The sequence below is a fragment of the Pelodiscus sinensis genome, chromosome 8, assembly GCF_052426305.1.
Source record: "Pelodiscus sinensis isolate ZL-2025 chromosome 8, ASM5242630v1, whole genome shotgun sequence".
Classification (NCBI taxonomy): Eukaryota; Metazoa; Chordata; order Testudines; family Trionychidae; genus Pelodiscus; species Pelodiscus sinensis.
In genome coordinates this window covers 3197621-3221421 of record NC_143059.1, presented here as the reverse complement: position 1 = coordinate 3221421, position 23801 = coordinate 3197621, and the positions used below count along the sequence as shown (strand labels likewise).

At 59.1% G+C, this 23801-nt stretch overlaps 2 protein-coding genes across 2 annotated transcripts in view; one reads left to right on the top strand and one right to left on the bottom strand.

Moving 5' to 3' along the window:
• Positions 1-20417, bottom strand: part of PITX3 (paired like homeodomain 3) — a 28092-nt gene extending 7675 nt beyond the window's left edge. Inside the window, exons 1-2 of the mRNA XM_006116217.3 lie at positions 20108-20417; positions 1817-1948 (exon numbers count right to left, since the gene is read on the bottom strand). Of these exons, the coding sequence (XP_006116279.2) occupies positions 1817-1925 (109 nt within the window). The 5' untranslated portion in view covers positions 1926-1948; positions 20108-20417. The remainder of the gene's footprint in view (positions 1-1816; positions 1949-20107) is intronic.
• A 473-nt stretch (positions 20418-20890) lies between these two features.
• Positions 20891-23801, top strand: part of GBF1 (golgi brefeldin A resistant guanine nucleotide exchange factor 1) — a 129040-nt gene continuing 126129 nt past the window's right edge. The window contains exon 1 of the mRNA XM_089780021.1: positions 20891-20914. The gene's annotated coding sequence lies outside the window, so the exon portion shown is untranslated. The remainder of the gene's footprint in view (positions 20915-23801) is intronic.

Genomic DNA, 23801 nt, shown 5'->3' with positions numbered 1-23801 from the left:
GCCAGTGGAGCATGTCAGTTGCACTGGGTCTCCTTTGATGGCACAGCTGACTCTAGACAGGACAGCTGCCCCACGGGGGGGGGCAGCTGCCCCCACTGATGTAGGAGCAGAAGGGGCTGAGAGATCCCTTCCTGGCCCGAAGAATTCGGCTCCCCTACCAGAGTGGGCCATGGGCCCTGCCCTGCTGGATTCCTCCCCCTGCAGCTGCAGGGCTGGGAGCCAGCCAGACCATTGCGGCTACTTGGGAAGGCAAGGCCACGCAGTGCTCCTGTGCTCCTGAGTCCTGCCGGCTACTGGTCTGCACGGGGGCGGGGGGGCGGACAAGCTCTGAGGAGGGGTGGGACCGCCGGGGCTGCCAGCTGTAACGAGGCAGAGAAACGGTGACAGCCGGGGGAAGAGAGCAAGGAAGCAGCTGTCCCCGGGGAGTGCGGGGAAGGTCTAAGCAGAAGGCAGGTTGGGCTGGGCCAGGCGACAAGGGGGGGGGAGTTGGGGTGCAGACTGTCCCTTGGAAATGGGGGTTTCGGGCTGTGCTGGCTGCCCCCCAAGCAGAGAGAGGGCGTAATTCTCCCGCTGCTCTGGGTGCCTGCCTGGGCCTCTCTCGGGTTGTCTCTGACCAACCCCGAGATGTGGGCTCCTTCGGAAGGCCCCGGGGCCGTGAAGGCGGGCGGGGAGGTGGAAGGGCTCTGCCCGGAGAGGAGGCCAGGCACTAAGGGGAGCAGGAGCACCTGGCCCGGGGGGCCTGGGACACGGGCACTGAGGAGGCCGGGCAGAGGGAGGTTTTCCGCCCCCTTCCCCGCTAGCTGCACTTCAGCCTGGGGCCCGGCCTGCCCTGCGCTCTAACGCTTGGGTCTCCCTCTAGCTCTGACTGCCATGGCCCCCCGGCTCTGCTACCCCCTCCCCACAAGCGGGGCGTCAGCGAGAGCCCCCCGCCAGCGCACACCTGAAGGCAGGCCAGAGCCAGGAGGGGAAGTCACACTATTTAGGGGCCGTGGGGCGCCCCTTTGCCAAGACTAACCGGGGAGGGATGTGTCTCCTCCCAGCCTGCCACGTCCGAAGCGGAACCTGCTCCCACAGCGCACGGCGGCGCCACGGCTTCTGACGAGCCTGCGTTTCGGCGGCCTTCCAGCTCCGGCCTGCCAGCGGGGCACCCAGCACATCGCTGTCCAGCCGGGGTCTCCTGCCATGGCCCGATGCTGCTCCCTCAACTCAGCCGCTAAATTCCTCTGGACGGCTCTGGGTCGGAAGGGGGCAGCGCCTGCCTCTCCCCCCGTCCGGCCGTGGGAATGGCCGCTGAGGTCGGCCGCAGGGATGGGACATGCCCGTTCATCGGGTAACTGCTTAAACGTTTACCCGCTTAGCCGGGATCCTGCGGGGGGGGGGGAGCCGCCCCTAATCGGCAGTGGGGCTCTAATCAACGCAGGGAAATGCTGCCCCACGTTCCCTGCCTGCTGCTTCTGCCGTCTCCTTGCCAGGGTACGGGGGGCGATCGGGGAGGATCTGAGCACCTCCCCCGCCCCCAGCGGTGGGCAGCTTTATTCCCAGCCGAAAATGGAGCCGCCGGCCTGCCCGGCCCCCGGTAGTCGCTGAGTTTCAGGGCGAGTGGCGCGTTGAAGAGCCCAGGATCCAAATGTGAAGTGCTGGGGGTATTGGGCCAGGACCCCCCTTTCCATGGCAGAGATGTGGGGGAGGGATTCTCGCGCACTCGGTTTATACCCGGGGAGCCCCAGCTCGAGGCAAGGCACCGCCCGGGCACCTGGTCAACCCGCCACGTGAGCCCAGCGCGCCCCGTGGCACGGACTGCCTGGCCTGCGCTTACCGCTGTGGTCCTGCCCTTTGCCGCCGTGCTCGTGCTGCGGGGTCCCCGAATCCGAGAGGGACAGGGCGGGGCTGCGCGCGTCGGCGTCCGTCAGCAGGTTGAAATCCATCTGGCAGGCGGCAGCGGCGAGACCTGCGGAAACAGGCACAGGGTGAGTGGGGGGCAGCGCTCCCCCCAGACCCTCTCCCCGCCCCTGGGAAGGGACCGGCCGATGCAGGCAGAGGACGTTCTGAGAAGTCAGGGAACCCGGCTGGGCTTCCTGGCTGGGAGGCGGGCAGGCTGGCACAGCCCTCGCTGAACTCCGCGCTTCGCTGCCCTATAAATCAAAGATTATCTAATGGCCCTTCTATTTGCAGCCTTCAGAGAAAGGGCCTCCGATTGATAGGTGACATTCAGCCTGAAATAGCAGCATCGGGAGCAGGCTGCGTAATGGAGATCTGAGGAAGTGGCCCTGTGGCCGGCCAAATGCAGTTAGCACCTTCCCCAAGCATCCAGCGCTCCCCCTCCCGGCCCCCCATTCTCAAGCTCCCCCGCAGCGACCTCCCAGCCCTCCGCTTGGCTTCCTAACCAGCGGGGTGGGCCGAAAGGAAACACACAGAGCCGGGGTGGCCAAGAGAATCGCTTTTCGGCACCCCGTGAGCGCAGCTACGTGGCACGACACGAGGGCCCAGACAAGTGCGGACACACAGCTAGACCGTGACAAGCGAGGGCAGCTCTGTTCGCCGACAGACCCATCCAGAGCCAGTTATTCATTCGTTCCCATACTATGAGGACTAGAGGACACCAAATGAAATTAATGGGTAGCAGGTTTAAAACTAATAAGCGAAAGTTCTTCTTCACACAGCGCATAGTCAACCTGTGGAACTCCTTGCCAGAGGAGGCTAGAACTATAATAGAGTTTAAAGAGAAGCTAGATAATTTCATGGAGGTTAGGCCCATAAAAGGCTATTAGCCAGGGGATAAAATGGTGTCCCTGGCCTCTGTTTGTCAGAGGCTGGAGAGGGATGGCACGAGACAAATCGCTTGATCATTGTCTTTGGTCCACACCCTCCAGGGCACCTGGTGCTGGCCGCTGACGGCAGACAGGCTACTGGGCTAGAAGGACCTTTGGTCTGACCCAGTACGCCCGTTCTCATGTTCTTATGTTCAGAGCCTGGAACCCTGCATCAGGACAAGAGTGAACACCCTGTGGGTGCCTGGTTCCAATGCAAGCTTGGTTAAAATGTCCCCTTGCATTTATCCGAAAAAGGCCGTAGCCAGGTTTGCCCTCACCTCTAGGCAGCTGCATAGGGCACCTGAAAATCTGGGGCTTTTCCTTCTGGCTGCCCGGTTCTCGTCTCATGGTGATTCCCAGGTACCCGCCTGCTTTCCCTCCTAGGACCAGGGTTGGGGAGCTAGGAATGACCACAGAGCGCTGCAGGAAATCAGAATCCTGCCTCTCTGTCACGGGGTTCCTCACCCCCAGTGTCTTCCTGCCAGCCTTCTAGCAAGGGCCAACCCCTGCCAGAATACCCGGCGCGGGAAAGGGAGCGTGCGCGGGTTCCAGGGGCTTGCGTCGTGCTGCTTCCAGACTCGCTCCAGTCTCCGGCCCTGCCGGGCGTGGCGAGCGGGGCCGTTCCTCTAGATGCGCACGAAGGGCACCGATTCAGCCTGTGACCCGCGTGGGTCTGGGCGATATTTACTGTGGACTACGGCGCACGTGGATTTCTACAGTGACCGTTACCCGTGCGAACGAGTCCCACTCGCGCCAGGGCGCCCCGCCAAAGCGGAAGAGCAGCAGGCCTGAGGCCGTGCACCAGGACCCGGCGTAGGATTTCCAGCCTTCCAGAGTCAGGGACGGCGCAGCCCCCGAGTTCTGCACTGGCGGAGACAGGCTCAGCTGTGACATTTCACCCCGGTGTGGGAACAGCTCCCAGGCCACGTTCCCAACACACAGTGCCTTAGGACGTGGGCTTTCTAGTCGCTGCCCTGGGGTGGGCGTCTGAGCTATCAGGGCAGTGGAACGACGACTCCGCTCCCGCCCTTGGTGGGTCTGTGGAGGGGGATGCCCTGGCGTAGGGTTTTCAAACACGCTCAGCATTTGCCACTGTCGGCCCTAAGGTCGGGGGAAGCCCCCGGCAGAGTTGAATGGGGGGAGCCAGGCCTGGGCGGAGTGCCGGTAGGGCATGTGGCCTGTGCTGGGAACCATCGGGATGGAAAGGCAGAGGCCTCTTCAGACTGATGACTATTTTCAGACAGCTCCTCTGACCGATTTTGGTTTAAACCCAGGGGCGATTTGCCCTCGCTCGTCCTACGGGCTCCTGTAGTCTGTCTCTGCCCGGAGAGGCCCCGGAGCTGTGATACCCGGGTCTTGGCGTGGGTCTGAGCCAACCTCCTGCTTCCCTCTGCTCACGGCCTGTGTCTTCACGCCTGGCCACGGCTGCCGTTTTCTAGTCATTTCCCCAGCTGCGGGTTTCCGATCTGTCCACGCAGGGTGCGGCGGGAGCCCCTCCATTGTTCGGGGGCTGGTCCCTGCCTCCCCCACGCTGCCCGCCAGGCCGGTGATGGCTGCAGACGGCACACGCTGCACGCAGAGCAGTGCCGGGGGCGGCCCTGTTGCTTTCCCCGGGTGTACGTCCACGCAGGGATGCGAGAGGGGCCGTGTTTCCGTTAATACCTTTGCATGGAGTTGGAGGGAGTCCATCTGCTGCCGATATTGCCACGGCTCTTAGCGTCGTGCCTGGAATTATGCAGAAATGCGCAGCGCATTAATTCCTCGGATTAAGTCTTGATTAAGATGTGTGTCACTTTGCTGTCTCAGAATTTATTAAGAGCCCTTCCTGCGGAGGTGGCAGATGGAATTTCTGCCCAATGTTTGTAGATGATAATTTCCCCTCTTCTCCAGCCATTTGCATATGATTGCATCTGTCAAGCACAATTTCCTCTCTTCTAGGGCTTGACTCTGCCCTGCACCAGATTTAAGGAGGAATTCGGACTCCTGCCTTGTCTGCAGCTCACAGACATTTTCGTCCTCGGTGGGGCCCTGTTTGCACAGGGGCCTCATTCGCTCCTGCTGTGCATCTTGTGTCATCCTTTACCTCTGTGCCAGCCGGGACGGGAACAGGAGCAGCAGCCCCGCTGCCTGACTGCAGGTGTAAAACAGACACACCAGTGCCCCGGGGCCCCCCCCTGCATTTCAAACCACAAGGTTTCTTGGTATAATCGAGGTTCCGCTAGCCGTGCAGACACACGCTAGCTGTGTGTTTTAACCACGTTCAAAATGCTTTGCGCTAGACTAGACCCGGTTGGAAAAGGTGGCTCCGACGGAGTCGGATTCCGTCTCTTACTGATATCGGGTTAGAAAGCGTTTCGCTAGAGCAGTCTTTAGATTTCCTAGTGCCGTTGGAGATGGGTGAATTTTCCCTTGTCGATGGGGGAGGCAGCAAAGAGTCTTGGGCTTTCAGACCCTTGAAACAACCCCAGGGCGCATAAACCTGGACACCGCGGACGCCCATCATCTCAGGTATCGGTACGCAAACCTGTGAGGCTCTCTGCCCATTCCACGGTGCTGCGGGAAGGATTTGTGATGGGCGAGTGGAACCACATCAGCATTTCATTGATGCGCCTCCCCAATAGCATCTCAGCAACGGGGAGAGACGAGACAGAGCCGATCTGCCAAGCCCGGACGCTCCCGGTCTGATTACTTGCACTTGATTCGGGTCAGGGCGGATTTCTTTCAGGTGACGATTTCACACAAAGAATGTAGCCAAGCCCCACTACACAACATCACGGGCTTTTTACCTTGCAACGGATCCGCCCTGGTGGGAGGCCTTTACCACTGAAGTCAGCTTTGGCGCTGTTAGCACGTGGTCACATTGGAAATCTCATTGTACCGTAAGGACAATGTCAATTTCAAGGCCCGAGTTCTCCGCCGGAGGAATCACGCCTGCTCCACCCTGCCCGTGTTGCTAATGAAAGGGGGCCCGGCCTGGCACAGCTCAAGAACCGCAGCTTTCTGGGGAGCTTGTGTGGCAGCAGGGCGAAAGCCAGGCTTGCTCCGAAGGACGGGTGCTGTCCGGCCGGCCGGCCGGCGCAGAGAGCAAAGAACCGCTCTGTGTTTCCTGGCCGTGTGTTGGCTGGCCGCACTACAGTCCCTTCCCCAGGAGAGGCTGCGGCGTGAGGGCATGCTGTTGGGTTATGCGTTGTTGCTGTGTGTATGTTAAGTTGCGGGGGAAGGCGCAGGGTTGACAGTCCCGGAGGCAAAGTTTTTCAAGTAGCCTCAGGGAGGTACAAGGTGGGCCTTCACGGGCGTCCTCCTGCCCTGCGCCTGCGCCGCCAGACATCCAAAAAATGCTAACGCGGGGCTGACTTGGGATCAGACGGGTTTAGAGGAGCGTGGGGGTTGGGAGCTGCCTGTGCCGTCGGAACCTGCCGGGTGCGCGCTTGTTATAGTTACAGGCGTCCCCGCGACAAAGAGCATGTGGCTCTCCAAGGGAAGCTACCGCTCGCGTGTTGTCCCAGGACTCCGGCAGCTGGGCCTTTAAGAACTAAACAGCGTCACACACGAGGGCAACCTGCCGTGCTGCGGATGGGGCACGACGCGGGAGCTGGGAACGATCGGTCTGTGCCGCTAGCAGGAGCCGGCTCGGAAGGGGGTGGAACAAGGTTCATACAGAGGGTGCTGAGGGCAGCAGCCCTGTATTTCAGGTGTTGTTACCACTGCCAGCCAGGGGACAGGAGCACCCCAGTTCCAGCACCCAGGGACGGGCCACGCCCCCACCCATTATAACAAAGCCAGATAGGAAGTACAACCGACATCGCTCTTAAAACCCTCTCCCTCCATGCAGCCAGGTGCGCCCACGCGCTCGGCAACACGGGGCCCGAAACGGACACGCAGAAGGCGTCTTCCTTCCACCTGCTGCCCCCGCGTTTCCTCTGCAAGCGCCCTTTCGTCAGCCCCCCCCCTTCTCCTAGCCCCCGGACCAATGCTTCCGCCCGCCCCCTGCCCTTCCCATCATGCTTTGCGGCAGGGGCAGGGCATTCTGGGAGAGAACGTTTGTCGTGCGCTCTCGTTTCCTGGCCAGGAGGAGTCTTTCCCGCCTTCCCCTCTTCTCCACTGTAGAGGAAAACGCTCCGTCCTCACCCGGAGCATTCGCCTCTCGACGGGCCCCGGCCCACGCGCAGGGAGCCCAGCCCTGTTTAAAGCCTCCCTCGCTCCTACTGCTCTTCAGTCCCACGATGGCAAACGCCCCCGGGGTGGCATCCCGCCATGGCTCCGGCAGCCCGCAGGTGGGGCTTGCCGCGGTGGGTTACTAGTGTCGACAGCGGCCCCCTAACGCCCTCGGACAGGAGCAGCCGGGGCTGGACGAGTCCCTGAAAGGGGCAAGGCTGTCTGCTTGCTGGTGCTATGACGCAGGGGCCAAGTGGCTGTTTCAGGACCGTCCGTGCTTCCAGGATCAACCGGCAGGTCAAAAAGCGTCTCTCAGGGCCCTGGAGAACGTGGCAGAGAAGAGCCGCTGTCCCTGGATCTGCCAGTGCGGCGCGATTGAATTCTGACGCTGGGCTCCTAAGGAGAGACCCGCCCTTCCTCTACCCCAGCGGGCCCAGCGCACGGGCGGCTGGAGAGGGCTCTTGGGCGGCTGGAGTGGAGTTGATTAGTTTCCCTCTCTGCTATTCCCTTGCACAACTGCTCACCCTGCTCCGCAGGCAGGGCTATTTTTAGCTGCAATAAACAGTCGGAGGTTTATTTAATTGCAGATCCACGAGGACAATGTGTTTCTCTTCACTCCGGTCCCCGAGAGAGGCTGGCCCACGGTGCACCAGCTCCGCCTTCCTGTTCCGGCTCCTCGCGGGGGCTGGCAGGGCCCTGAGGTGTCCGAGCAGCAGGGAGATCCGGGTGCAGAGACCCGGGACTAGGCCGGCCAGGCGGGTGGGGCTCCGAGGGCCTGGATTTAAAGTGCCCAGAAACCACAGGGGAGCAGGAGAACCCGGCCCAGAAACTCTTTCAAGGGTGTTTCAGCAGCAAGACAGTGACTCCAGCTGCAAAAGGCAGCAGGGCACAGGGGTCATGGCCTCCTGGCAGCGGCTCAGCTCCCCGTTCGGCCAGGGCTGTAAGAATGAGATTCAGGGGAGAACGGGGTCTCCTGCGCCACGGCCTGCCCTGCCTCTCCCAGCTGAATGGAAGGGCAGCGGGAGCCCCGGCAGGCCGTTAATCACTGCAAGATAAACAGCCGCAGGAAAGCAGTCGCCCAGTGTACGAATCCATTACTGGGCCAGAGAGCCGGCCTCATCCTGCAGCTGGGTGCGGGGTGGGGCTGGGCTGGTGGCTGGCACAGGGCCGGGCACACGGCAGGGCTGGGCTGGTGGCTGGCGCAGGGCTGGGTGCATGGCCGGGCTGGGCTGGTGGCTGGCGCAGGGCTGGGCGCACGGCTGGGCTGGGCAGGCGGCCGGGTGCAGGGATGGGCTGAGCCAGGCTGGGCTGGTGGGTGGCGCAGGGCTGGGCTGGGCAGGCGGCCGGGTGCAGGGATGGGCTGGTGGCTGGCGCAGGGCTGGGTGCATGGCCGGGCTGGGCTGGTGGCTGGCACAGGGCTGGGCTGTGCTGGGCTGGGCCAGCCAGGCGACCGTGCAGGCGCACTCAGGATGAAATGGTTCCCAGCTCTGGCTGAGTCACAGTTTATGAGAAACCCTTTTTCTGGGTTTGACTCTTGCTCTGCCCCTGAACTCCGGCCCCTGGAGATGACACATCTGGTGGCCTTGGGACGCGTTTCCCCGCCAGAGCCCTCTGCCCCATGACGTTCATTGCCGGAGGTTTGTTTTAAGGGCCTGCGTCTATGGCTGGACAAGCGGCTCCCATCCCGCCAGCAGCACTCTCTGTAACCCCGGCCTGTGCTGCGAGCCTCCCTGGGACAGTGCCCGGCCAAGGGAACTCCCTGCCTGCAGGAGACGGAAGGACAGGCTGCCCCTCCAGCCACGTCTGACTCGGGGATGCCCGGGTGGTGCTCTGACCCCCGGGCGCCAGGAGCCCGCTTGCTGAGCTGGTGAACCGCTCCACTATTCTGGGCCTCCAGCTCCTGTCTCTAAGACCGAGCGGATCGTCTGGACCCACCGGGGGCCCGGCGCCATTTCGGGGCTTTCAGCTCCCCGGGTAAGAGGTGGCAGGAAAATGCACGTCAATTGTCCGACCCGGCCGAGGCGCGGGGCCGGTGCTACGGGCGGTTCAAAGGCGGGGCTCTCCCTCCGGGCCCTCAGGAGCAGGCCTGCCCCACTAACCCTTCCTCTGGGACGGCAGAGGGTTAATAAATCACTGGGGACACGGTGCGGTGGCTTGTCGCGATTGCAGTGGGAACGTCGAAGGACCGACGGCTTCACAGCCTCGTGGCCATGGCAAAGAGCGATGATGCAAGTAAGTGTCTGTGCTTGTCTGATGGTCGGTATCGTGCGCCCCAAGGGAAGAACAGAGTCCAGTCCCTGCTGGAACATCTCCCCACAGGCCGGAGCGGGGCTGGAGATGCTTCCAATGAAACTGCGATGCCCTGGCGCCCACGGGACACTCATCCCTCCGCTGAATTGCACTGGGTCTACGCCAGTCTCTGGAATGGAGAGGGCAGAGCAGAGCAGAGCTGGGATGCGGCACGCCCCTTCGCTGGGGCGTCCCAGGGCAGTTTGCAAAGTAACCTGCTAGGCAAGATCTCTCCTCTCCGATTCTGCTGCTAGAAGAGATGGAGGGACGTTGTCTCCCCCCCCAAAGCCAGACACGGCAGCGTAATCCCTTACGCCCTGTAAAACAGCAACCAGAAACCTGCCTCTTTCCTGCCTCCATGGTCTATTTTGCTGTGGGCATTTAAGAATCCACCAACCCTGCTATAGATCTCGCTGAGCCAGACGGCTTTCTGGCGTGGCACTGGGCTACTTTGGCCTGGTCTGTCTATGCTACAACTGTTTGCCAGCCCCGCTGTGTCGCAGGGGTGCAGAGGGGCGCGCTGCCTGAGCAGCACAGCGGGGCGTGCGAAATCCCTTTGCATGGATGCGTTTGTACCAGCAAAACGCACTAGTGGGGGGCAGGCGTGAGTCACCGCCAGAAGCTCGTTTCTCACTCGTACAAGCGATGGCACCCCAGAGCGCTTTGCCCGGCCAGCGGTGGCAGCGCTACACGGCCGAACCGCGCCGAGCGCAGACGCGGCACAAGGCAGGCGGTGCTGCAGAAGAGTTTTCAGGAAGTGAATCGCGCTTGTGGGGAGGGAGAAGTGATTCACCTAGAAATTCTGTCTGAAGAAAATCTTGAAACTTCAACCATCGACCTGGGAAGCTGGAGAGAGATTCAGTGTGTGTCTCATCTGCCCGACTTGATCTGTATTCGCTGAGGCCGCCTCTGATCCCGCAGCCCTCCGCCAGAGGTGTATTCCGATGGATTTCAAAGACGTTGCTCACATGTCCAGCCTCGGGACTGGGCTTCTATTGGCAGGGCAGACACTGCGCTGCGTGAGCAGCGCGGACCTGCTGGCTGAGGCGGGGGCAAAGGAAGATTACACGCAGAGACAGGAGAGCCCAACGCCTGTTCAAAGCCCTTTCTCCTCTCACAAGCCAAGAGCAACATTCTAGCCTCGTCCAGGTGTCCAATGAAGACTTATGGCCATATGCTGCCTTGGAAGATTTAGGCCTGGACTAAACAGGTTTTTAGGGGAGGGAGCTGGATTAACACACTAGTTTGGGGTGACTGGTTTAAAATCCTGACTGCAGTCACGCGCCTAGAAAAGTGCTTCAGTCAGTAGAGCTCATGCTTGCAAAGTGAGTTTCTCAACCAACTGATAGTGGCTCCGAAACAATAGCCAAGCCCTGAGACTCAAAACTCTACTCCCCTCTGTCCAGCCATGTCACTAAGCTTTGTATGCAGATGGCAGGCAGTGCATGACTCAGACCTTACTCAACACATCAAGGGGCCTTGCAATTAGTAAAGCAGCGTAAGGCAACCCCTAATCAAGAGAAAGGAGAAGGATGCACAGCACTGAAAGTAAGAAACAATGAGCCCCCTAGTTTGTATGGGACCCACTCTGCCGATCTCTAGCTTTGGTGGCGTGACCGCCGCAGAGCTGATCTGTTTTACAATCGCCAGCATTTCGGTCCTACATCTTGTTCTCTTGAGAGAAGGGGGGGGGGGGATTGCAACGTACATAAACATTTGTTTTGTGAACATCAACAAAGAGCAGCGCAGCCCAACGGATTTTGCGGTCGCGCTGGACTTTTTTTTTTTTTTTTAATAAATAATCAGCATGGAGGGGCGCGGCCGGCAGTGTCTTGAAGCAAGAAGAGTGGAAATGCCAGCTGGAGACCCCCCTGCGCCCGCCTCCCCAAAGCCAGGCTGCGTAGGGGACGGGCTGCAGGATTGCAAAGAGGCTGGCTGGCTCGGATGGGGAGAGCTGGTCTTAAGGAGCAAACCCGCAGCGCGGGAGGGGTTCAGTGTCGCGTGCGTTTGGCAACGGGATGTGTCGCCAAGACACTGATACTTAAAAAACCCACCAACCCCACAATCTGGCAACATGTCCATTACGCAGCATGGATTGGCCGCCGCCTGGCAAGGAGGCAAGCAGTTGATCTCAGAACACAGTATGCACAACACACGGGGCTACGACACTCCGGCCGGCCGGCCCGACATGCGTGTGGTGCGGGAGGGAACAGCTCTGTCATCTGGGCTAGAACCTCCTTCCCCCACGCCTCGGGCTGGCGTTGATGGACCTTGCAACGCCCTGAAGGTCAATCTGTTTACCCAGTCATTGTTGGAGGGGGGTAGCGGGTGTAGGTTGCTGTTTGCAAGGGGGAGGGGCTTCCTCGGTAGCTGGCCCTGTCACTTCTCCCCGAACAGCCCTCCGCCCTGGCCGATCTTGCCGGATCGGGTCTGTGGGCTGGCTGCTCTCTTGCATTGTAAATGTGCCACCAGAGCGCTGATCGGTGTTTATAAAAAACAGGGACGAGGGGATAATTAAACTCTCCCAATAACTAGTGAGCACCTCGTGCAATAAAACAGAGCAAGCTAGGGGCTGATCCCATGTTCTGAATGCACCAACAACTCCCTCTGTAGTACACCCTCCAGTGTCCTTGATTACAGTCCCACAGCTAACCCGTTCCACATACAAACCCGGTGTCCTGACTGGCTTACTGTTGCAAATGAATATCAGAAATAGCTGTGAGGTTATAGAATTTCATTACATTATAAAATGCACCATGCATGATTTGTAAATATCCGGCATTAATGAATGACTTTTTTAATTCCTCATTTTGGAGCTCTGGCGTATCTTGTTCCCGCATTTCAGCCTCGGAAGGTGTGAAATTTTGTTTGCATAAGAAAAACGGGATCATGTCTATAATTAATTTGTCATACACTTATTGTCTCTAGGAAAAATCCTTTGAAAAATAGTTAAACATGGGCAAATGGGAAGTTCTGGTTATGTCCATGTTAGCTAAACAATTAACTGATTTCCCTCTAATTCTGGAATTAAAATCGTTGCACTGAGAAATAGCTTAGCCTCATCAAAATCAAGATGTGTAATTGCTCACCATCTAATGTAACACACAACTTAGTGGCACTGAATACAGATTCCTAAGGATTTGTACCTTGCATTCGCTGGTAAGGGTACATAATCCCCAGTTTGTTCTAGTGTTAACAGACATCTGAGCCAATTCACTCTGTGTTCTGAATAGGAAGAGGCAGAGGGGTTTTTAAAAAACAAAACAAACAAACCATAATTTAAATGCGCCACCAAAAAATTAACCTGCACAACTCTTTTAAACTTGACATGAAAGTGCATACACGACCCTTTATCTTACACCTAACATTTCTCTTGACCGTAGCGTGTTTTCAGTGCACAGAGCAAGAGTCTTATACGACCCTGTGAAACAAAATTAAACCCAAAATGGTGACTCTCGTTTGATCCAACATTTAGGTTTTGTAAAATTGAACATTTTAGTATTAACTTCAGTTGTGTTAGGATCAAAGCAAGCCACATGTAAAACCTGAGACCCTCACAGAAATGAGCCAGGAATTTATTTTAAACAGCAAATTAAACACATACCAATGGCCCTGCAGTATGTGCCGATCAAACGTAGCAGCACCAAAAATCCAAAAACAAAGCTAATGGGACAAAGGGGAAATTAATTTCATGGGATTTTCCTTGTCCGAGCTCAGAAACAAACAGAAAAAAATGGCTAAAAATAAAGAAAGCATTTTAAAATGTGTTCTGATCCGTGGTATTTTTAGTAAAATGGGTAAATAACTGTTTTAAAATAAGATTTTTAAATTCACAAACCCAGATAACTGAGTTTCCATTCTCCCCTGTGACCGTATACTCGATAGAAAGACTGCTTGTATCATTTAGCACTCTGAATTTAAGGATCACTAGAAAACAATTGTTACAAAATATGTTGTAATCCTGTCGCGCCTTAGAGACTAACAAGAATATATACACCTATATCTGAGGAGGTGAGCTGTGCTCACGGAAGCTCGTCACCGTATATTTTTGGTTCTAAGGTGTCACCAGACTCCTTGTTTTTTTTAAGTTACCGACTCACATGGCGACCCCTCTGGGACTTAAAATATGTTACTCCCTGATGCCGCGGGGTTAGAGGGAGGTGGCGTGCGGACACGGGGGATGTGTACGTTTAAAGTCACGTCTGGTCTTCTGCGGGCTCCCTGCTGGTCCTTTTCACAATCACGCTTTCCCGTTTTCATTTTTCGGTGCCCTCTTGCTGAGCGATAGGCCCGAAGAGAGTCGAAACAGACAGATGGTGACCCCCCATCTAGCCAGCGGCACTGGCCGGGCAGATCCCTGCACTGCTGGGAAGCTTCAATGACCTGAGGGGCAGCAAATGGATGCAGGCGACTGCCCGGATGGGACAGTTTGGAGGTGCAAGGCCTCCGGAGGAGAGGCTGACACAGGCCCTACAAAGCACTATTGAATGCCCAGGACAAAGACACTGAACCAGAGCTGCCTCTCCTTTCAGTTAGTGGGAGCTGCAGGCTTGGAACCTATTGACGACAAATGGAGTTTTTCAATCCGGGTTCAGGATGTCTTCAGTGACTGCTGGGTTAGGGGCTGGTCTGCGACATCGAGGGCCCGAGGGCTAGTGAGCCCCCACCCTGTAAGCTGTGGAGTGCTTGGCATCGGGGAAAATCCAGCCCTGACTGTGAAGGGGGGCACTGGGAATTGGCCGCTGTGGATACCTCTCCAGCGCAAAACCAAACACTGCGTCTGCGAGTCTGAGACGTTCACGGGGGTGGGAGCCTGAGCTCTGAGACCCCCCTCCCCGCCAAGCGAGAGCACAGCACAGCACTCAGAGACCACGGCTGGCACACCTGCCCAGGCCCAGCTCCTCCACTGCCCTGCTTGGTGACTGCTCTGTGCCTCAGTTTCCCCATCTGCAGATGGGAAATAAGGATGCCCCTCTCCTTTGTAAAGTGCTCGGGGAAGCGTGAGGAAGTATTATGAAAGGAAAGGCTCATTAAAAGCAGATGTCCCAAGGCGGTTCCCATTGACACTAGTATCAATGTTCCCACTGGATTCACAAGTGTGGAATTGGGCGTTTTTATGCCATTATGCAGGGAAATCAAAGGGAGTGACATTCCTGGTGGAGCCAGCTGCACGAGAGAGGGGGAGGTATCCCATAATAATAATCAATAGCTTCGCTTGCGGTGGATCTCAAAGCACTTTACCTTTAATGCCATTTTACAAATGGAGATCCCTGCCCAACCTTTTAAAATCGAATAGCAATAGGCCATTTCTCAGCCCCTTGCGCGCTAAAGAACAGATCTGTAGCCCTGCGGAACGGCAACATTTAAATATGGAATTGCTGGCCATGCCGCAAAATGACAGCTCGGGATATGAAGATATAACAGGAGTCCTCTGCGATGGCTAAATTATATTCAGCCTCTCGCTGGAGGTTTTTCTGGAGCTGATTTCAGACAACTCCTTTGAGAAGAGCCCTCGACACCCCCAGCCTCTCTTGGCTCTCCGTAACAGACCAGGGGCTCCCTTAAATACATCCAGGAGTCCAGCAGCTAATAACCAGCTTCATTCAATTCCCAGTCACATTATTATCCAATCTGCCAGAGGCATTAATATTCAGAGGTGAGATGGGAGGGAGGGCAAGGGTGCCGGGAGGGGGGAGCACAAATAGAAATCGAGCGGCAGCCGGGTGTCATCAGAATCCTCTTTTCTAGGCTTCTAGAAAACCAACTCCTTCCAGCCCTGTGGGCAGGAGCGGCTCGCTGAACCGCCTTGCCGTTAACTTGGAGCCCAGTTTGTAAACACAGCACGGGAGCCGGCGCACGGCGCGACAGGATCCGCTCCCGCTCGGCCCCGCTCCCAGAGGCGAAGGCCACTCCTGCCCGGCGGGGCCCGCTCTGTGTGCGGGACTTCGGATCAGGCCCCACATCAGTCCCAGCATTTATCTGCCACTTTCCGAAAGGGAGGAATTAACAGCCCTCCCCCCCCCCCCAGTCGGGTCACTACTCATGGTTCAAGTCTCCTTTTCATGGCTATTTCCTTGGGCCCGGGCTCCATTCCCAGCCCAGGGATTGCCTCGTCCAACAGGCCGGATTCGCCATCTGCACCTCCCGGGCTCGTCGCCTGGCCCTGTGAGCCAGGGTTCACATGCCGGGTCACATCCCACCCGCAGGAACAGGGATTAGGTCCGGTTCTCATCGCATCCTCTGGGCCAGGCCTCCTACTTCTGGTTCCTCTTTGGCAGGGTCTCTGGACCCGGGTTCATCCCTCTAGCTCACGGCTTGGGCCTGCTGCTCAGACCGGGGTGCGGTTCCGCAGACTGGTCCTGATTCCACGCAGGAGAGCAGAGCGGACCCGGCTGCAATCCGGTGCGAGCTTTTCGAGCCAGGGGCTCCCTGCGTAGCCCTCCAGAGCAAGGCAGGCTGGACGGAAGGAGCCTTGCACCTATTGGTCTGCCCGAGGAAGAGGCCTGGCTCTGCAGAGGAACGCAGCGCCGCTATGGGAACTCCCATGGGCTCTGAAGGAAGCGTGTGGAGCATCCGGGCTGCTGCTCCCCGAAGGGCTCCGGTCCAGGGCAGGCGGGGAGAGGGTTCTCGGGCGCAGCCCCTCGAGGAGCTGGGTGCCTCGCTCTGCTGAGTGCGACGGCACCTACACACCTTAGAGGAGCAGGGCGCTTCTTTTCCACAAAGTGGTTCAGGACTGGCTCAGGCAACTGCAAATGGCAACCGGGGCTTTGTCGCTACTGGCCCGACCCTTGCTCGGTTGCTCCCTTTTGTGATTTCCACGCCTGCATCGCACAGAGGGGGCTTCACCCACACGCTTCTGCCCAAATTCAATGTTTGTCTCCCACGTGCGCCAGGGCTTCTGGTGGTTTTTGCAGACACAGACTAACCCGGCCACCCCTCGGTGACTGTCATGCCCGCCAGCTGGGAGTATCTGATGGGGGCTTGGGGCCAGGTCCCAGCAGGCGTTTGTCCAACACAAGCCCACGTCACCGCCTGTTCATACCCCAGCGGACGGAGGCTAAGGATTCAGCACGGTACGAAGGCCCAGTTCCCCTCCGCACCTTCGGTGTGGGGCCGCCCGGGCCTGTGGGGCTCCGGCAGGCCAGCGGGTGGGTCACTAGCTCTGGTGACACCCTTCCTGCAGCTGCAGCTCCTCGGAGACGTGGGTTTGGATTGGCTCACGCTGTGTCCCCCCGGGCGTGCTAATGCGGCTTCCCGTGCCCCACCCCAACGTAAGCATCACTCCCAGCCTCTCGCGCCCGCTCCCCTCCGCCAGGAGCAGGCCTGGCTTCCTCGCTGCTGCTGCTGCCGTTAGCCCAGGCCAGGGAATCGACGGAAGGGACTGAAATCCTGACCACCTCCCAGGGCCTGGGCTACAGGCTGCACCTCCCTAGAGGAGCCTCTGAGCTACCCCCTCCGAGACTGACATCAGAGCCATCCCTTCCTCCCCAGGGCGGTGGGGTCCGGGCCTGGCTCCGCACCCCCTGCACGGCTGCAGCAGCGAGCATGGGGGGAAGCGGGCTTGTCCCCGGACGCCCACTATAGATACGCGTTTGGGTGAGTCTCTAGGCGCCACAGGCTGAGCGCTAGCTAGGCCCTTGCAGCTAAAGCCAGAGAAGGCAGCAAGCGGGTTTCAGGGGGGCCCATGGGACGGTCTCCAGAGCTGCTGGGTTGGAGGGTGGAAGCGGGGTGCAGGCAGGACCAGGGTTTGGCTACATGTGGCCCTTCCTCCCCCTCTCTGGCCCTCACCAGCTACTCGCCTGAGGCGGAGCCGTGAGCCGGGATGTGCTAGTCAGAGCCTGCAAGCGAGGGAAGTGCCACCGCACACAAACCCATCCCACCGCTGCCTGGCAGGAGCCCCGGGCCTGCCCCAGAACCGCCAGCGGCCAGTCCCGCCGGGGCGGCTTTCTCCCAACACCATTGAATAGGCAAGAAGGGTCCCAGGCCCCTGCAAGCGAGGCCGGGGGCTGGGCCAGGCTGGAGAGAGCCGGATCCTGCGGGCCAGCACCAGGCGCCTAGGCAGCGCGGCCAGACCTGCTGGTGGGGAAATGCCACTCCCCAGCTGCAGCCCCCTGGTCCCCGCCCGCCGGATCGGGCCCACCCCGGGTGTTTTCGCGGCAGCAGGGAGGGTCAGGGCGGGCTGCCCCGCAGCGCTGTGCCCGTGGGGAGAAGCTGGCTGCAGGAGCGGCCCCGTTCCCCCGGCCGGGCCCTGGCAGACACCGGGCGGCCCGGCTGTCCCTGGGGCCCGGCGCTGTCCCTGCGGCGGGAGCCCCGCTGTTTGCAGGCCCCCTGCCCGGCGAGGGGCTCCGCGGAGCGCCCTGCCCCGCAAACAGAGCGGTCTCCGCGCCCCCAGCCACAGGCGGCCTCCCGGCGGGGCGGTGCAGCGCCGCGCCTGGCCCGGGGAAGAGCCGCTGCTGGCTTGTGGGGCCGGCGGGGAGGCGGAGGCCCGGGAGCCGCAGGCAGGGGCCGGGCCGTGGCGGGGTCCGCGCTCCGGGGGGCCGGGCGATTCCTGGGAGCCCCGCGGGGTTAGAGGGCAGGGCTGGCGGGTCTCCCCGGTTCCGCAGCCGAAGCGCCGGGGCTGGCAGGTGGGAGCAGCCCGGCCGCCCCGGAACAAAGCGGCGAATCGGCGGAGCCCGGCCCAGCGGCTGCGGTGAGAGGCGCGCCCCTCCGCAGCGAAGGGGCAGCCTGACCCTCACAGCCCGAACCGGGCCCCGCTGGAGCCCCAGCTCGTTCCGCCGGCGGCCTGGCCTGCTGCCGTCCCGGGAAAACCGCTTCTCCTGGCTCCGCCGAGCCCTGGCCATCTGCCTGCCCCGTGCGGGGAGAATTGCGGGGCGCTGACCGGCTGGCGCGGGGGCGCCCGGACCCGGCTCACGCCCGTACACGGCGGAGGCCCCGGGGCGCGAGGCTGCCCCATATTCGTTGCACGAGAATTAACCCGGGGCTGCAGAAATGCGCCTCGCTCGGGCTCCGTGCGCGGAGCCACAGGTTGGGTCTTGCCCACACGCGATTTCCCGGCTGTTCGCAGGCGAACAGACCCCCCAGCGACCGACTGACGGACGCTGGAATTCGCACCCGGTTCGTACCCGGGTGTCTCGGGGTTGGTACAACGCTCGGGCCGGATTCCATTCGTTTCTGCTCGACTCCAGACTGTTCCGTTCGCACGTTTCCTAGCGAGCGCACACCGCTCCGCTCCACCCCGGCTCCAGGTGTGAGGGTCCCGGGGATCGACCTGGGGTTCCGCACACCCCCCGGCTCCGAGTCTGGACTGTAGCCAGGCTCACAGCGCGCTCGCTATTTAAAAAACCGAACCGAACCGAGCAGCCGTGCGGCACCTTCGCGCTGGGCGCAAATATTAGCTCGTGAGCTGGCCCGGTCAAACACAGCGGGCTGCGCCCACGGAAGCGCACGATCCCCTCGCCTGGCGAGTCCCCGAGGCGCCCCAGGGCTGTTCGTCGGGTGTAGCGCACAGTAAATCTATCCGCCTTCCCGCAATTCACTGTTTGGCCCAAGCCCCGGCGCGCACCCCCCGCGACTTGGCCGCAGTAGCCAGGAACGAGCGCGCAGTAGCTAGCCGCTGTAAAATTCGATCTTGGGCCGCTATTTTTACTCCTGTCCCGGAGCAATCCCCCGGGTGGGCCCGGCCGCACGGGGACCCGGCTTGGTGTGAACGGCGGGTCTCCGGAACAGGGTTTTGCGCGCGATTTCTGTGCCGGGGAACTCGCGGAAGGTTTGGGGGAAGGGGCAGGAATCGGAGGTGGATGGAGACGGGGCAAGCGCGAGCGGGTAGTTTGCTGGTCGGTGTCTCTTCGGGCCGCGGCATGGCGGTCAGACGGGGCGCGGGAAAATCGCATTGAAATCCGAAGCGGGGGCCCGCCTGTGCGCCGGGGGGCGCCGGCCTTAAAACCCGCCACGGCCTCGGGCCAGTTTGGTGGCGAGCGGCCCCCGGCCGGCCGCTGCGCGGGGCTGGATTCGTTGCACGGTTTATTGAAAGACCCGGAGCGGTGGCGAGCAGGGAGCAGAGATAACGGGGGTGACGCTGGCCAGGGGCGCAGGGACAGCGCCCGTGCGGGGTGCGGGAGAGCAGCCCGGGCCTCCCGCCCCTCCAAGCTGGGAACTGCAGGGAGGTCGCTTTGCTGTAAACAGGAGCTAGCTCGTTACATAAATATCATTTATCCAGCTGTCCAAAAGCCGTCGGGCGGCTCTCCTCTCCCCAGGCGGCGGCTCCCCCAACCCTCTGGCCGGGCTCCGCAGCCGGCGGGCCGAGCAGCCCCGAACGGCTTTATTTACTGCGCCCCCCCCCCACTCCCCTGCTAAGCTAAACAGCCCTGACCCCGCGCTCCCGGCCAAGTGGAAATGCCTAAGTTTAGAAACGGCGGCGCTACCCCGAGCCAGGGCGCTGGGAAGCGCCGGAGGGACTGGAGGCCATCGAGGCTGCAGAAACGGGGCAACACAAACACTTCTGACCAGCCTAGCGCGTCGGAGCAGGGTCGCCGGAGGCCGCCAGGGCCGGAGCAGCTCCTCGCCGAAGCCGCTGCGCCCTGCTAAGAAAGCCCTGTAGCGCGGCCGTCTGTTTTCCGAGCCCGGGATTCCAGGGCCCGATCCTGTCTTTCCCTGCTGCCCGCTCGGGCCCCGCCACAGGGGCTCAGAAGACTGGGCCCCTCCTGGCGATGCCACGCAGCGCGCAGGACAGGCGCCGCGCAGTTACTCCGTGCCCGCGGTGCGCTTTGGGCAGGGTGCACAAATGGCAGGCGCTGGCACCGCCCGAGTTGCAAGGGGCGAGAGGGGGCCCGGAGAGCGGCGGGGGGCGCACTTACAGCGGTTCCAGATGCTGGAGCTGCCGGCTGGTTTAATCCTGGGCCAAGGGGGGAAGTTTGCCCCCTCCCCGACGCCCGGGCTCTTGCGCGCAGGTCAGACGGTAAGTCCCCCTGGCTCGCTGCTGGGCACGGTGCGCTCTGCTGGCTTGGGACTCATGGAGAGAGGCGAGCAGAGGCGGATTCCCGTCGAGTGACTCCCATTCACTGTGGCCATTCACTTTATGGCAGGCAGCAGGCGCCCCCAGCCAGCTGCTCCCCGGCTCTGCGCGCTCCGCCCGCCCTATTTCCAGCTGCGCGCCCCAGCCCAGGCACCGGCCCCGTCCAGCTGTGAACCCACCGGCACCGCCCCCGGCAGCGAGGGTCCAATCACATTCCACTGATTTGCATCCAAAGCCCCGCCCATCTCATTGACTGCTGGGGTGGTTAGGCTCCGCCCCGTCTCCCCTTGTCCCCGCCCACTAGCGCTGCGCGCAGTGAGTGGTCCGAAGATTTCTGCGCAGGCTTCGGGGCACGGGGAGCTGCGGAGCGTTTCGGGGGAGCAGGCGGATTGGCTGGTGCCTGCCTCAGAGCACCAATCAGGGAACGCGTCCCCATTCAAGGGCTGCTCCTCCCTTCACCTTCCCCCCCCCCCCCACCAGCGGGCACCAGGCTCCCCCCACGTGGCGACAGCAGAAGCTCCCTCCAGCTCACTATCCCTGGGGCGAGGCTGGGCCAGCCAGCTGGCTTTGCATCTTTTGTGCAGCTGGACCCGCGTGGGAACAGGGCCTTGGGGCTATTCGGTCCCATTATAGCCCCAAAGAGAGGAAGGTTTGTATCCCTTGGGTTCCAATTGGCATCTCGGCTCTCTTGCTGAGAAACAATTCTCCTTCTCAGCCCTAGATTGGTCCTCCGGACTCTTGTGCTCCCCAGTGATAGATCTCCTGTCCTTGGTCTAACATTTCGAGTTTGGTTGCTCTAAAACCCTCCTTAGCCGCTCACTTCAGTAAGTTTCTGTGGAGCATTTGGTGATCTGGGAACGAAAGCTCATCTACTTACTGCAGTTTTGTGCATCTTCTCTGCTTCACAGATGCTGTTGTAACCTATCAGACTGGTGGTGGGCTTGTAATAAAAGGCCTAAGTAGAAGTCAGTAACCTAGTAATACCTTCACTCTCAAAACATGGCCCTTTTCCCATGGTTAGGGCCTCTAACCCTAGCGTGTATGCAGTATTTTCTACTTCAGTTACATTCTGCCATCCAAGCTATCCCCTCTGGTTTACAGGCCGATTCTTCTCCTATTGAAGTAAACAGCAAATCTTCCATTCACTGCATGGTGGTGCAGGGGGTTTGGCCATATTGAATGCCATATTGTTTTCACAGCCTATCCAGAGATGCAGTATTAAGTCCCAATTCTGCAAATACTTGCACACAGCTGGTGCTTAATTTTAGGCATCTGAATAGTGTCAGGGACTTCACGGAGAATTGCAAATTCACAGAGTAAGCATGTGTGCGCAGGACTGGCATTTTACCTGCCATGTTCCAATTTAGGATGTCTCCTTTTACTTGGCGACTGCAGAGTGGAAGGTGTTTACCAATGGAAGGTGTTTCTGGTACTGGAGGGCAAATACCTATTTCTGCGTTCAGTTTTTCTTGAGGTCACTTCCATGTCAACCTTTCCTGAGATTTATGATGCCAAAGGTCACCCTCTAGCTCTCCCCCGATATGTTTTAGAGATTAGGAAGTAATGTTGCAGGGAGTAAATTTAACTCTCGGTGATTTACAAGCTGTTTTTAGCCTGTCAAATGCATAAAATCACATATGGATATGTACGAAAAGATGAGTATGCCAATGGCAGGCAAATTATGGATTAAGTTCAGTAATATGAACAACCATGTTCATCCAACACAGTGTTGGACAGTAAAAACAATTTATCACAATAGCGACTGGAAGCTGCTGGTTTTTTTCTTAAGATGCAATAATCTGAGGCTTTTAGGTGTGTTTATTTGACATGTTTATCACCAGTTTTGGGGCCACTTTCATTCTGAAATCATAACAGGGATGAACCGGAGCCATGGGGGAAATCCTGCACTGGCAGAGGGACTAGATCTATAGTAAGTCTCTTCCACCTAACATCTGACTGCATAGAACTCAGTGAAAACATATTTGCTCTTTGGACAGAAGTTGTTTTGCAACTCAATTGTCTTCTGGATTCTGCAGATGCCAGTAGGCTTGGATTTTTGCCCTCCACAGAATCCCAAACAGGAATGCTGAGGGAGTGGGTTGCAAGCTGAACCTAATCTTTTGCCTTACAATCCCTTTCTATCTGGGCTTGCCAGTCATGAGCCGGGCCAGGATCGATCCATTAATGGTGCAGAATCACTTAGACAAATGTCCTGGGGCAAGTGAAGTGTGAACATACGGTTTTGAGTTGGGGGAGCTCCCTGGGAATGCCCATGGTTTGGGTAACTGACGGACTGCACGGCCTCCCCTCTGGGGGATCTGTAATAGTGCAAGCGGATGGGCAGGAGGGAGGTGGTGTGGAATTTGGTGGGCACTTGAGGATATTCTGACTAGCTATATTCTAGAATGGCAACGAGTAATGCCAGATGGGCCAAGTAAGATCTGCACAATTGTTAAAATCTGCCAAAGCGGATACCCGCAGTTCTGTGTTTGCATCACCCTGGTATGTGGGGGGTTGAATGTATGTGTGTTTGGATTACAGGCTGGGCTTCTGGGTGACACCCACAGAGAGTCTGGTAATGAACTGCCTAGCCTGCTTGATGGTTCATCAAGGCCCCTCTGCTACTCAGCTGACCCACCGAGAGACAGCAGGGGCTACCCTTACAACTCCACTGGGCATGTAGGGTTATGGACAGAGCTCTAAGGCTTCCAATCCATGTGCTGGGCAGCTTGTGTTTGGGAAAAGGAAGTGGAAGTCATGGGAATATAAAAGGCAGCTGCGACAGCTCCATCTCATCTTCATTCCTGCTTCCTGCCTCCGGAGGACCCGTTCTACAAAGGATGCTCTGAACAAAGGACAGAATGAGCTATCCAAGCTGTGGATGTGTTCCAGAGTGGAGCCGTGGGTATCCGCAGATGTGGATGACCGTGGCTCATTTTTGTGGATCCAGATGGGGATACACATTTTGTATCCGTACAGGGCTTTGGCCCAGAGGGGGCCTTCAACCCACTAAACTCACCAGTGCTGCTAGGACTCTGAAGTTGTTATACGTGTGTGACTGTTCCGCCATTTAATTTCTGTCTTTCAGTCTTCCTTAGCCTTTTGTTTTAGACCCTGAAGGACTGGCTGGCAGTGTGGTGTCTGAGTGAGATCCAAACCCATACGGACCTGGTCACGGGGCTGACTCTTTGGGGAAGATTCACTTGAGTGTCGCCCATCCGTGTGGGGAGTCTCTGCTCTCCCTTTGCAGCCTGCCCAGACCTTGGCACTTCCAGCGAGGGGCGCCCTGGCACAGCTCGATTAGGGGCTCTTGTGACGTGGACCACGTTCTTAGTGAGGACGATCTTGTGGTGCAGCTTCGTAATCGCAGTCACGATTTCCAGTCGTGCAACACCTCTGCAGCAACCGCGCATGTTGAAAAGTAATAAGAAAACAAAGGTATTTTCAGCTGTTTAATTTTAGCTGCTGTGGAAACAAGAACCAACGCCAGAGCGCCAGCCAGCTCCCTGTGGCCCACTAGCAGGTGTCCCATGGAC